A 15,546-nucleotide genomic window follows, 5' to 3' on the forward strand; every position below is an offset into this window, starting at 1 on the left:
TTTAAAAATATTTTTACATTACTACTCTTGGCTTTTATCGCCATGCATTCAATCTCTGTGCTGCTTCAGGTGCTGATATAAATTTGTCGTGTTGCCACGTGATGTAGCAATTTTAGTTTGGCAAATATTGCACTTTACCTCTTTCTGCTCAGTGTCCGATATCCTGAAGCCAAAATATCACCAAATTACAGAGATAGCATTTTTTCTGGGCACAAGTTCAGTGTTGGTCTGTTCTGTATACATTTTCTTCATTCTCCACATTGCGTGTGGTCACGTGACCACAAGCACAGCGTGAAGCAGCGCAGGTTTTTTCGGCGTCCAAGTTAACAGAGCTTTCATACCGCACGCAACAGCAGCGCGTCATAAGTGAGGCGTGATTGTCACTGAAGCAGCAGTGGCGCGATAGATTTGGCGCTGAGTCTATTTTTTCCATGCTGCTCACGCTCAGTTAAAGTGACAGTGCATTGATAACGACCAAAACACATTGAATGACAGAAAAAAGTTGCAATTTTACCCAATAAATGCATTAATGAAATCAACTGACTTGTATATAGTCAATCAAATGAACTTAAATTATTAAAAACTGCAACAAACATTTAGGCCCGAACTACAAAACCAAATGTAAAAAAATGTAGTATCAGTTTTGCTTAAGTTGCATGCTATTGTTTCAGGAGAGAGGGAATAGAATATTTACGGGAGTTGTAGTCCATAGCGAAGTGTGTTGTGGGTAGTTTAGTTCGACACGCATGCTGGATGATGTAAGCTCGCTGTGTGGTGTGCAACTGAAGCAGAGGAAGAAAGTTTTATTCGGCTTTTTTTATCTTTACTCAAGTTAAAAAGTATATAAGTAAGAAATAAGTAAAATAATTGCATGCATTAATTACTTTTGTCCGTCTCATCCTTTGCACGAGCTGTTACTCTGCTGCTGGATGTTACTGAAGCGGAGAAAGTAACACTAGTTTGATCATACATAAATATCATTATAACTATTTTGTATAAATATTATTATAACTAGGCCTAAATCATCCTGACAATCAAAAACCAAATGACATGATATCACAGGCAGGCCTGGCCCTAACCAATTTGGCACCTTAGACAAGATTTCAGGTGGTGCCCCGTCACATCGCAGTAAATTCCACAGCTAGTGTATAGTCATAAGAAACTAAATCGCTTTTTGATCTATTACTACAAGCTGGAAAAACATCTGATAAATATGCCAATGCAATTAACTTTATTGCTGAATAGATTCAATATTTACACATTTGCTGGAGGAAGGAATGATGGGGGTAGTTACATTACTGTTGCTATTTTCCATAACGTCTATGCCCTTCCATAACATTAGCTGACATTAAAACTTACAGATAGCACTATAGCTATTTATTGGCTGGCAATCTGTCAACGTTGGGATGTAAAAAATATGGGACAACAAATTGCTTCAAATGATATACATAGCAAACATTAGAAAATATTGCCAATAAAATAAAGCTATAAAATCTTTGATTGTATTTGTATATTGATTAAAGTTACTACAGTTATTTAGTGAAGAGCAGCAAATGAATCTCTCATTATTTTGTTTCATAACAGAGGTGTTCATGTGAGAATGCACAGATCTATAATGAAGCATTCGACTACTTTAGTAACTGTTTGTGCTCATTTAAGAAAACATTAGTTGTGTTTAAAGTACCTATGCAGCGGGCCTTAGTGCAGATAATTTTTTTTAAAGGTGTATTTGTATATATAGAGAGATATATGTAACTACATAGAATAGACAGAGATGGATGGATCTCTGCAGCAGCTGCCGAAGAGCTGCGCACTGCAGACGCAGCTAGTGTGAAAGGCAAACGCCTGCGTGCTGCTTTTGCTCTACAAACGCGCTGCTCACGCACTGCTTTCGCTTTTGTTTGTTTAATATAATCACAAGATTTGCTGTAATGTAATCGCATAGGCTGACATTGCGATTGTGATATGATTAATCGTGCAGCACTAGTTTTGATCATGTGGACTGAGATATGTTCCGAGCAATATGCATCAACGACATTGAAGTGTACTCAGACACCGTCACATGCTTCATCAGGAAATGCATAGAAGACTTGGTCCCAACAAAAACTGTCCGTATCTACCCCAACCAAAAACCATGGATCAGTGGCTAAGTTCAAACAGCCCTATTAGTGGGAACATCCGCCTATAAATTCAGAAATGCTGAGGAACAAAAACAAGCAAATTACAACCTCAGGAAAAACATCGAAGCAGCAAAACGTCAATACACAGACAAGGTAGAGTGTCAATTTAACACCAATAATGCAATGAGCATGTGGCAGGGACTTAATTGCATCACGTACTTTAAAAGTAACAATCCCGCCACTGTAAACATTGCTGCGTCTTTCCCTGACGAGCTCAACTCGTTCTACACCAACTTTGAAGCCCAGGTCAGCGCGCGCTCCTGCGACCAAAATCGCCAGCACACTCTCTGTTTCTGTAGCGGACATAAGGAGATCTTTCAGTCGCGTGAACATCCGGAAGCTCTTGGCCCAGATGGCATCCCTGGACGTGTACTTAAAGCATGCACACACCAGCTAGCGGGGGTTTTCACGGATATCTTAAATCTCTCGCTCTCTCGGTCTTTGGTTCCCCCATGCTTTAAGACAGCTACTGTTGTGCCCATACCGAAATCAGCTAAAAACAACAAGCTTGAATGACTGGCGTCCAGTTGCTTTGACACCCATCTTCAGCAAGTGCTTTGAGAAGCTGATTAAAAAGCACATCTGCTCTGTACTGCCTGCTCACTCTGACCCTCTGCAATTTGCATACAGGTATAATCTCTCAACTGATGATGCAATTGCTTTCACTTTGCACACTGCTCTTTCTTACCTGGAAAACAAAAACACATATGTGGAATGCTGTTTGTGGACTACAGCTCAGCATTCAACACCATTCAACACCTGCCAATCTGGTGGTGAAGGTCCAGGATCTAGGTCTACACAGCTGTCTTTGCAATTGGATCCTGGACTTCCTGTCAAGCAGACGCTAGAATGAACAACATTACATCATCCACCTTAATCTTCAACACTGGTGCTCCACAAGGCTGTGTTCTCAGCCCACTCCTATACTCCCTTTACACACATGACTGTACAGCCAAACACAGCTCCAACGTCATCGTTAAATGTGCTAATGACACAACGGTGGTCCTAATCACCGATAATGTGACAAACTACAGAGAGGAGGTGCACACTCTGACACAGTGGTGTTAGGAAAACTCACTCAACATCAGCAAAACCTAGAAGCTGGTGGTGGATTTCAGGAGAGAGAAGAGAGAACACCCCCCCCATCACCATCAACGGGAAACCAGTGGAGATAGTCAGCCCTTTCAAGTTTCTCGGAGTACACATCGCTGAGGATTTGACATGGACTGCTCAAACAGACGCTATTCTGAGGAAGGCACAACAACGCCTCTTCTTCCTCAGGTGGTTCAGGAGGTTTGGAATGAGCCCCCACATCCTCCGCTCGTTCTACACCTGCACGGGGAGAGCATCCTGTCTGGCTGTATCACCACCTGGTATGGAAATAGCACCAGCAGCAATCGCAAAGCCCTACATAGGATTGTGCGAACTGCTGGACGCGTAGTAGGAGGCGAGCTTCCCTCCTCCAGGACATCTTCACCAGGTGTTGCATGAGGAAAGCCAAGAGAATTATCAGCGACTCCAGCCACCTAAGCCATACACTTTTTTTCTCTGCTACCCTCAAGCAGACGGTTCCGCAGCATCCGGTCACGCACTAGCCGGCTGAAGGAAAGTTTCTTCTTTCAGGCTGATGAACACTTAAGACAGCCCACACAGACTTTTCCATACCCCTTACTGCACACCATCAATATGTAGTTTGCACTGCACTTTAACTAATCCATACTTGAAACAATACTGAATACAACTATGTGAACACCTATTCATTGTACATATCGGTATAACAAATTAATTTATTAATTTTTTTTTTTTTTTTTGAGGAGCATGCTGTTGAATTTAGCACTTTTGTGTATTTGCACTGTCTGTCTTTTGCACTGTAATTTTTTTTTGCACTGTCTGTTAATTGCACTATCGTTGAATTTGCACTGTATTGTGTACTGTCTGGGGCCAGCACCTTTTCACTCATCATAGCACACGTGCTGCTGATGATGTGACAATAAAAGTGATTTGATTTAATGCAAAACCTTGCATAACAAATCTGGTAGTTTCACATAAACTGAGTATTTCCAGGTGGTCTCTTATTTCTTACCATAGCTGTATATAAATCACAATCTAATTGCTTGTCTTATAAATTATTGGCATGTGACTACTTTTTTTTATAAAAATGGCACAAGCTATGTTTGAGTTGGCCATAGTTCATTGTTTCACTCTGTCATTATATTAAAGTCATCATGATACAGAAGTTAAGATGGTCCTTTTTTTCCCTTTTTACGAAAGGGTACCAAAAGGTGTTATGATCTGTGTGTTAGTCTAGCTGTAGAAATGCATCCTGTATTGTGCTAAACTGTACCGCTCTTGAAAATGGGTAATAACATTCTGACCTTGTCTTAGGATCATTAAAATGTGGGATTTGCGGAGGAACTATACTGCATACCACCAGAACCCCCTGCCTCTACAGGCCTATCCTTACCCAGGGTCCTGCACGCGCAAACTAGGTACACATCTCATAGCCCACTGTTACTAATGAGAATTCATATTATCAAATAAAAATCTTATATTGTTTTATTTATTTAATTAATATTTTTTTTTATTTATTGGAACTCTTATCTTTTTATTGTTTTTTTATTATAGAAAAGTGATTTCTATAAAATGTCATAAATTGTATCTATTTTTTGCTATGACATAGCCAGAGAAGCTGAGATGGCAATAATCTCTCTCTGTAGTATTATTGCTAATTTTCCTTTTCATGATCCTGTTTTTCTTCTGCAGGTTATTCTGGTCTTTCACTGGACTACACTGGATCTAGACTCTTCTCTAACTGCACAGATGACAATATCTACATGTTTAATATCAGTGGGCTGAAAACCACTCCAGGTACATATGAATTGTAATAAGTGTTCAGTTTGTTTGTTTTTAAGTGTAAATTGTTATTTTTTATTTTTTTAACTAATCAGTTTTTATCTGGAGTGTGGGATAGTGTTATGATGATATCATAGTTGTTTTAATGATGTGTGAGCAAACATAGAATTTCTCAAAGTCTAAAGAGTACAATATAAAAGCACTAATTTCAGCAGGTCGGAATTGATTTCTTTTTTCAAAATATGATAACTTTAATTTATTATGCACTTAAGACTGTTTTTTTTTTTTTTTTTTTTACTTCTATTGTTTCGTTGGTATAAAAAATCCCCAAAATAATTGAATTATGTAGGTGAAGCATGTTTCTGAACTAATTCTCTTTTTCACAGTCGCTGTGTTCAGTGGTCACAGTAACTCCTCATTTTACGTGAAGTCCACTGTGAGTCCAGATGACCAGTTCCTGGCTAGTGGATCCAGTGATCATAACGTTTACATATGGAAGGTCAGGAGTTCTCCATGCACTCACCCGCAAAATTCCCTCATTCTCAAATATATTTCTCAAAAATATATATATACATTTTCAAGAAGAGCTATTCAAATGATTCATTTGATTTTGTTACAAAGTAAGCTCCCCATCCCTCCAGTAACATACAGCCCCAGATCTAGATGTAAAAGTAGAAGATCAGAAGTTATGTAGCAACGGTGACACATGATTTTGTTTACTTTTGATCCAGATTTCAGATCCAAAACAAGCTCCCATGATGCTTCAGGGCCACAGCCAAGAGGTCACATCCGTGGCCTGGTGTCCTACCGATTTCACCAAGGCTAGTATCTGTAATTGCGGCAAACAAATAAATACTGGTTAAGAATTGTGCACAGCCTCTAAAGGCTTATATTAGTTTAAAACTCATAACTCTTCCTGCAGATTGCATCCTGCTCTGATGATAACACTGTTAGGATCTGGCGTCTTAACCGCAAACCAGAAGGAGAAAACTCAACAATCCAAGATGGAAACCTTGTAGGCTGGACGATTCGTAAAGTCCAGTCACCAAACAGAACACCTGGTAGAGTTCTCTTCTCTTTAAAATCTGGTTTAGTGTTTTTGTATTTTAAAGATCACATTCCTGTGTGCTGAATGTTCAGCTTCACTGCCGTAGTTTTTAGTGTCACACAATCCTTTAGCAATCATGCTTATATGTCAACTTGCTGCTTTAGTCGTTATTGCTAATGATTTACTATTGATGTTAATATTAATTTGCTGCTTGTTTGTGCTGCTTGTTTGTGAAAGGGATCTGGATTCTTTGAACAAATTTTAAAAAGGCATTTGTTTGAAATAGAGAGCTTTTATAAAATTATAAATGTATTTTGCACCAATCATCATTTTATTGGGATAGTATTAATTTCATATTTTTATTACAAAAATGTTACTATTTAATATATTTATTGACGGCAAAAAATTAAATAGTAAAAACTGATCCTAATATGAATCATTCAATGCAAATACAGTATAAATATGATTTAATTGTTTATTTAATTTGCTAAAAACATTGTTTTTCTACAGAGGTATGTATAGAGATTATTTAATTTCTATAGATCTCTACAGAGATAGTCTTCCTCAATTTAAATGAAAATTAAATACATTTCCTACAAATACAGTTGGTGAGAGTTATAGTTTTAATATATATATATATATATATATATATATATATATAGATAGATATATATATATATATATATATATATATATATATATATATATATATATATATATATGTATATATATATATATATATATATATATATATATATATATATATATATATATATATATATATATATATATATATATATATATATATGTATATGTATATATGTATATATATATATATATGTATATATGTATATATATAGATATATATATGTATATATATATATATATATATATATATATATATATATATATATATGTATATATGTATATATATAGATATATATATGTATATATATATATATATATATATATATATATATATATATATATATATATATATATATATATATAGATATATATATAGATATATAGATACTTTTAATTGATTCACAAAAGTAATTGCTTAAACTCTGAAGTTAAAAAATAGGTAGTGCTGGACGATTTGGCCTAAATTCAAATTATCGATTAATTAGACTTTATAATTTAATTATGGTTAATGAATGACAATTTTATTCATTTTATTTTTTAGGCCACATAGTTCACTGAAAAGTAAACCTGGGCTTTAATTTTCTTTTTATTTTTTTTATTTTTTTTTTTTGATTAATTTGAATTTACGTTTTGACGACGATTTAATTTTATATTAAATTGAAAAATCGAATTATTTTAATATTTTTTGTTTTTTTTTGTTTTTTTATATAAAAATATTTGATACATCATAATGGCACCAATGCGCTTTGGTTCACTTTCTGTATGAAGCAGGTCGCACACCAGAAGCGCCGCGCAGCGCCATGGATTTTAGAATTCTAAACATAAGTTTCTATAAACAAACCGGCGCCGCCCAGCCACGATTCAGGACGCAGTTCATATTTTAGCCGTGCCACAGATCGCCATCTGATTAGTTTCATGTTAAGTATCATGCAAATGTGCGCGTCTTGTGTGTGATACTTTAAACTGTCATGTGCGCGCCGTGTCGCGTCGCTTCTGGTGTGCAACCTGCTTGACTGTCTGTCTGTCTGAATTTCACTCATGGTAGTGATGGACTGGACAGCCTAATTCAACCTAAAGCATGAAGTTGTGGGCAAGCATCGCAGAGTTAGTGCAAATACAACGAATACAAGCATTTAAGTGTCTTCAGTTGTGTATTTTTCTTTTATTAATACCTTTGCATGAAACATGCTCTGGTCCACTCTCTCACGCTTCTCCAGCACTTCCTGAAGAGGGGATTTACATTCAGACTAGTGCAACAAGTGTAATCCTACATGACATCACGCTTTACTTAGTCACGTCTGTGTGGATTGCTAAGACATTCCCTCATCAAGTCGTTAAACTCAATCTCCCAACATGTATGAAGGATGTAAAAACCAGCTATGTAAAAAACTGTGCCGATCTTAGTTCAAACCGCGCTGATCTTAGTTTGGTTTGAACACGAGCAGAGGTGAGCAGCCGTAGCAGTAAAAGTGAAAGTACCCGCCCTCATGACGCCATTTAGTGGACCTAGTTGAAAACCAGACAGATCAGGCAGCATAATACAGAGAGTGGTACAAAGCGCATCAAATGATCGATATTTAAAAGGGGGGAAAAAATAGATTAAATATATTATTTTATATTAGACACACATCTGGTGCTTTTTATTTGCTCCTGCTATACGTTCACAACTTCACACATTGGGTTAAATTAGGCTTTACAGTTCAGTCCTTTACTTCCACTGTATCTTTTTAAGAAAAAGGCAGCAGCATTACAACCTGTCATTCAATCAGAAGCAAAAAGTCAAAGTCGAGCTGACAGCCAATCTTTCCTAGGCTCAACAAAACTTGCAAATAATACCTTTGTATTCCTGCAACTGCAATATTTACACATTTTTTATTTAAATCTTCTGCAACAATATTTAACTCGTGAATTTGTTTTACATTTATTTACACCTTGTTGACCAATTTATGTATGGCATGGCCATTAAAAATACAATGTTCTTTAATGGGATGGATTTTCAAGTTACTTATAAAGACAATGTTTCTTCAGTCATGTTGTTATAATGTTTTAAGTTGACTAGTTACACAATAAAAAAAAAATTGAAATCGTGAATCGGTCAAACTTTATTAAAAAAATTAAGATTTTTTGTTTTTTTTTGTTTTTGCCATATCGCTCAGCCCTACTGACAAGTTTTGTTCAGTAATTATGCTTGCATATTACCAGTGAAAGATTTTTGAGTAAAGGTTGCATTATTGATTTTAAAATAATAGAAGGCAATCTTCTTGCTGTAAGGCGACAGTGCTAATCACTGAGCCACCACACCGTCTCTGTATAATTATTTATTGAACATCAATGCTAAACGACTGAAATTAGAACACACATTGCCTAAAACCAACAGTTACTTTTTTCTTATAAAAAAGTGAAAATAACTAACTTTTAATATAGATTTTATTTTCAGTGTTTTTTCATACTAAAAGTAGAAAATTAGCAGTATCTCTTTTAAAAAAAAATAAATATTGTATATCCTGTAAATAATATTTTATGCAGTGCATTTCTTGCAACTTCTATAAACAATTTTAATATAAATTATAATTTAAATGTAATGGAAAATATGCCATTTCAAAGCATCTCTGGCGCAGCTTACAATCATAATTAATGTAGTGAAAAGTAAGACTAAAGAATAGGTCCATCGTCCTACTTAATCAGAGATTAAATGTGGTTAAAAAGTGGCCACAAAAGTATAAATAAAGGCTTAACATAGGAGGTTCACGTGACTCCACATGCGGAAGGGAAAGTAATTGAAAAAGATTGAAAAGCCTATAGATTGAAAACAGGTTCTGAATGTTGATTATTTCGATGAGTTTTTGTTTAATTGCCCAGCTCTAAACAGGTATTATGAATATATGTTTGAAAGTCACACTTAATTTTAAATTAAACAAATATAAACAGTACTTTACTATGTATGACATTATTTCTCCTTAAATTAAGGACTATAATTTGTTTTTTACGAGGCCTCTAATCCTTCTAGCTTTATATCATTGATAAAGAAAATAGAAAAAAGACATTAAGCATTTTAGCACTCCTTTTGAACAAGTAAAAGTTGCATTAGTAAACAAAAAAATCTTTCTACAAAAAAACTGAGCCTAACACAGGTGAGTGGGCTTGACAAACCACCTGTAGAGAACACTTTCATCTCTGACACCTGCACCAGTTTTGCACAAGACTCTTTCAATCTCTTAATAATAAAATAAAAACAGTGTGCAGAAACGCTTATAAAAAAACTCTCCCTTACTTACTCAAGCACTTAATCTCTGAGTGCTAATCATTCCTTTGTATAATTAGCACTTGTGTGTATTTTCTCTTGTTATATCGCAGGATGTTTCTTCAATTGTAAGCTAAATGTAAAATCTTAATCACCAACTTGACTGAATCCTAAAACAATTTATAAACACACAATCACCAATATTCTCTTATTTCTTGTTAAATTGGTGTTAATGAGTCCTTTGTTTCCCCAGGCCATCACAGCCCAGTTGAGCTCACTCCATCCAAAAATCCTGGATCGGTGAGGTCTGTTTCGCTGGCTTCACCCCAGCCTGCCACCTGTGCCCCTACAGGTGCCGCTTTACCCCTCCCATCAAACACCTCTTCTGCACCTCCAGCCAAGCTCACCAGCCCCAAAATGCCATCATCCCTTCAACAATGGATCAGCCGCAGCAGCAAATCTCCTGTTCGAAAAGCCCTCACACCTGTTCTCCAGGGTCTGTCCTTCGAACACCGTGTCAAACGCCGACTGGAGACGGGCGATTCTGCCAGCTCTGGTTTGGGAGAGGAGATCGACGGTGTGTCTGAACTTTATCCCAATGTCAAGAGGAGTAGGAGTTCAGTAAGCACACTCAAGAAAGAGGACTCGTTTGGTTTGGAAAGTGAGAAGAGGCTAGGCTCGGATGGTGCAGAGGCCTCTGGGAAGGAGAACAGCTCTCCCAGGAGGACTGATTGGCTTTCTGTGATCAGCCAGAAGTTTAAAGGGTCGGCTCAGCCTAAGAGCCCCAGCAGTGGCAGCAGTCAGCAGGATACAAGAACACTAGAATCTCCAGTGAGTACATATAAATACTTTCATTTTATGCTTTATACTACTGCTTATTAATAAATTGCATACGATTGTTGTGCACATTTGTCAGTAAAGCTGGCTCTATTATCAGCTGTGAATCTCCAGCACCTGTGTTCAGCTAGAGCAGCGTTTACTAGTGCGAAAATATTGCATGCAAAAGTCAAATCGCAAATAGTCATGCTACGATATTGACCTCCATTTGTGTAGCTTCTCTGTGAACTACAACACTTTGTAGTTAATATTGCCATTTATAAAACTTAAATTCCATACCGCATGCAAATGCAAATACCGCATACAATGATGTTTCTTTACTCCACTCACTTCATAGCTTCTGTATAATAGCATTTAAATTGAGTCCTTCTGTGAAATTGTCTTCTTTCACAGAATAAAGTTCGCACGTTATTTGATAGAGTGTGCGCAACGCGTCTGAAAGGTGCATTATGAGTCCTGCAAATGAATAGAGAAACTCTGAACTTCTGGGAGACTGGGGATGTCTGAATATCACAATAACAAATTTAGTGAGACGTGATCCAGCCGTACATCCTTGATAAATTGTACGACGTGCACTGCTCTGGAGCTCAGAGGAGCGCATGACTGTGTGTGTGTGTGTGTGTGTGTGTGTGTGTGTGTGTGTGTGTGTGTGTGTGTGTGTGTGTGTGTGTGTGTGTGTGTGTGTGTGTGTGTGTGTGTGTGTGTGTGTGTGTGTGTGTGTGTGTGTGTGTGTGTGTGTGTGTGTGTGTGTGTGTGTGTGTGTGTGTGTGTGTCTGTCTGTCTGTCTGTCTGTCTGTCTGTCTGTCTGTCTGTCTGTCTGTCTGTCTGTCTGTCTGTCTGTCTGTGTGTCTGTCTGTCTGTCTGTCTGTCTGTCTGTCTGTCTGTCTGTCTGTCTGTCTGTCTGTCTGTCTGTCTGTCTGTGGTCACGTGATGTGCGTTTTCAGCTGATGGAGGGCTGTTCAGAAATGCTAGGTAAAACACGGTGTGGATGTGGATTATTTTTGTTCTAAAATGCCATTTTAACAATATTAGTGTAAACGGGGCCTAAGTGTGTATTTTTACCGAGCGGGTTTGCGGCAGGGGCGAGGCGGAGGATCGGCGATGCCAGCTCAGCATTGTGTCGTCTATTAGCCATCAGCGATGGATAATAACATCATCTATCGGCCCAACCCTACTACCTACATACATACCTACCTCTGGTGTTCTGGAGGAAATGTACTGTTGATCACATTACTGTACTTTTCTCATATGATGTGCAAGAAAGTTACAACTTACAAATATGCTAATTTGATTTATTTGTTGATTCGTTGTTAAGCCCTACTTTACAGTAATCATTTTGTTAACAAAACTAAAGGCTTTTGCATACCAGGATGATTTTTTAATGGTGCTATTTCCCATCAAAGTCATATCACCCTACAGCCCAAGACTGGTTACTCACTAAAGCAAAGCAGGACTAAGCCTTGTCAGTATCTGGATGGGAAACCACAGAGGAAAATTAGGTAGCTGTCTAAAGTGGTGTTATTGAAACCAGAAAGGGGCCCCCCAAATCCCTCCTCGCTCTTCAGAGATGTACCGCTGGATCGCATCTCACTATAGTTGTTTACACCTCTTTCCTGACTTTGAAAATATAATTGGCTGAATTGTATAAAAACCTGAATTAAAAATTATGCGTTTAGCGTAGAATCAAGATTGTGATCTTTTTTTGATTAATTGGCAGCTCTATATTGAATGATGCATCAAAGAGGCTTGATTGCAAATCACTGCCACCTTACAGATGAAAATCCAATGTATAGCATGATAAATATTCCAGAACAGTTAGCTGACTCGATCTCAAATTGGGTCAGATGTAGTGATGAGCGGCAGCCACTGCAAACTGCTGATGCTTAAAGTCATATTGTGTGAAATAGATATAACCTAACTGAAAACTAAGCCCTCTTTAGTATCTAATGATATCCATGTCATCCTGTCTTGAGCCATGGGCACAGTAGATTTTGAGCATGCAAAATAGTTGTTTGGTGCTGCGAAAAAAGGCGGTATAAAACTAGATGATGCGACCTCACTAAAAAGTATTTATTGTTCCATATTTTACATTTCTGTACAGAGAGGTCATGTCTTGAACTTCTGTTGGTCTCTCGCATTTACAGGCCAGAGTTCACCAAAATTGAACTTTGGAATGCAGTAACTTGCGAAACTACTAACAGGACAAACTTGCGTTTCCTGCCTAGCACATTTTCGTACCTATGAATTAAAATTCTATGGGGCAAAAATGTAGCGTGACCACAGCATTAGTGTCAGGAAAAAGCTTGTCAACTAACAATGTTTCCCCTTATTTTTATTAACAGTTATAACAACAATGATTTGATGTTTTTTAATATAATCAATTGTCCGCTTTTTCAGTGGCCTCAAATATGTTTGTTTTTTGCCTAATAAAGAGGACAAAGTTTGAAGATTTAGACCTATTAAACGTTGCAAATAAAAAAGTGTTTATTAATATATCAAGTTTTGTTTCTGCATCAACTAAAACTGCAGACTAAAAGATCAATCATGGAATTTAAAAAATAATAATGATTTGTTTAAATTAAGAAAAATTAGGCCAATAAAACAAATCTAACTGTGCTTTCAACACTTTGGACTGCACTCTGGTTTATTTGGCGTCAAAGTACAGTGCGTTTAGCTAGTGTGAATGTGTCTTCTGAACTCGGGTGTGCACCCACAAATCGTACCCGAGTCTGAGGTGGTCTTAAGTATGGTTTGTGCAAACTCTCGTACCGTTTACTGATATGACTGCAATAGAACCAAATAGCGGCAGTGAACCGTCAACTGTACAACATACTATTGTTTTCATTGCGTTTATTCGTGTGTTTGTATGTTGCCTACCTTGGTGACAAGCGGGACTGAGTCAGTGCAAACAGTGATAATGTCTGCTTTTCTCCACCAAAACTTCTTGTGATGTTCTGAATGTTTTAATTTTTTTATTATTTTTTTTCAGGCTGATATTTGCAAGTGGCTGTGTGTTTTAGTTTTGGTAAAAAAAAAAAAAAAAAGTCAAATTATATGGATATGCAGTTTTGGAAACTAAACTCTTCAGTACGTTTTTCATTCAAATACCATAACACCTCACAGTTAAGAATAGAGTTTTTAAATTTATATTTCAAAAGATTTTTTTTTTTTTTTTTTTTTTTTTACTTGATCATTAAAGACTCTTTAAATTCTAGTATTAGAGTTTCCACAATGTAAACACAATATTAACACTAAGAAATCTGTCTTCATCATTAAATCATGTTTTAAAAATTTCGGAAATATAATGTGTTGCAAAACACTAAAGTAATTGCTGCTGATAAATCAGCTTTTGCGTTTTAGGAATAAAAAAAATTTTAAGTTTTCTTTTTGTGTTCATTTTTCACAATGGAAGGGTTAAGGGAAATGCCTTGGTATGCATCTTTTAAAAAATGCATATTATATAAAAAAGCTTCTGATTCTTGAAATACATTTTCAGTATTAATTTGTTTATATTCTTCTCTCTAGGCAGCAGTCTCACCTCGTCCCATGAAAGTTTTCTCTCCACCAACAAACAAGAAAGCATCACCTTCCAAACCTATGAAAAAAATCTCAAGCTACTTTATGAAAAGAACCCAAGACTGACGTGCATGGGTGCATGCCTGCATGCCTGTGTGCGTGCATGTTTAAAGAGATTACAAGTGTCTTTCATTCTACACATTTATGGTTTAAATTCAGTTTCAGCTTTTCTTGTAACTGAGCTTCAAACCAAACCTAGAAAAGATTTGCAGATTCTGCCTGTATTTATGTATGTAATGTGTATTTTTTTATCTAGTTGTGCATTTATTTTTAAATGTGTAAAAATATTTTTCTAGAAAAGGGTCAAATGTATGATCATTTACAGTCATTTGACACCACAGTTGAATTCTAAAGTTTCTCTGATACCTTCATGTCTGTCAGACAGTTTGAAACACTTTGCTCCATTTAACATGCTTTTTAAACTATATTAAATTATATTTGGGTGTTATAATCAGTGTTATATCATACTTTATTTTTTATTCCAATTCTAATACTTATTTCCAAATGTGTAATGCCCTTTATTTGAGATTGTCCTTAAACGTGGGTCACATTTTCAGTTCTCTATTGATTGTAAAGCAGCACTTTACATAACTAATCCATTTCCAATTAGCCCACTGCTTTTTACGTATTGAATCTCTATAATGCAGTAGGGTTTTTTTTTTTTTTTGTAATGATTTAAATACCTTTTACATTATAGCACAGCCTTTTTTTCTTTTTGTAAGTTTGTGTGAATAGCTAGAATGTCACTTAACTAGAAAGATCTGCCTCAAAGTTTTCATCCTGCTTGTTATTTTGTTTTATTTTCACTATATCTTCAGCATGGTGGGTCAGATATGCTTTTTGCATACAGAAACTTAATTTTAGCTATAGAAATATGCCTTGTTCACCTAGACATGGCCTAGCAAACAATTTTAGATGTCTGTTAGGTATCAAAACGTTGAAGGATTGGCTAAAACAAGCCTAAACTTGGGCTGTCATTGAAAATCTAATAGATTAATCTAATATAATAGCCCAAAACTATAGTCGTCAAATAGACAGATTAGACTATGTGTGTATTAATTTCTGTTTATGTAATAACTAGTCTAGTTTTGGCATATTCTTAGACATCCATTAGATTTTCACTGACAGCCCAAATGTAGCCTTGTTTCAGCTAAGACCACTGT

At 36.3% G+C, this 15,546-nt stretch overlaps 1 protein-coding gene across 4 annotated transcripts in view; it reads left to right on the top strand.

Annotated features, from left to right (window-relative positions):
- dtl (denticleless E3 ubiquitin protein ligase homolog (Drosophila)) overlaps positions 1-14,834 on the top strand; it is a 33,100-nt gene extending 18,266 nt beyond the window's left edge. For 2 of the 4 annotated variants that reach the window (XM_073932128.1, XM_009294593.5), the window contains exons 9-15: positions 4,566-4,669; positions 4,944-5,048; positions 5,420-5,532; positions 5,765-5,854; positions 5,956-6,094; positions 10,224-10,801; positions 14,333-14,834. In XM_073932128.1, coding sequence (XP_073788229.1) covers positions 4,566-4,669; positions 4,944-5,048; positions 5,420-5,532; positions 5,765-5,854; positions 5,956-6,094; positions 10,224-10,801; positions 14,333-14,449 — 1,246 coding nt within the window. In that variant the 3' untranslated portion in view covers positions 14,450-14,834. 4 annotated transcript variants of the gene reach the window in all.
- The last annotated feature ends 712 nt before the right edge of the window (positions 14,835-15,546 follow it).

The sequence above is a fragment of the Danio rerio genome, chromosome 20 (genome assembly GCF_049306965.1).
Source record: "Danio rerio strain Tuebingen ecotype United States chromosome 20, GRCz12tu, whole genome shotgun sequence".
Taxonomy (NCBI): domain Eukaryota; kingdom Metazoa; phylum Chordata; class Actinopteri; order Cypriniformes; family Danionidae; genus Danio; species Danio rerio.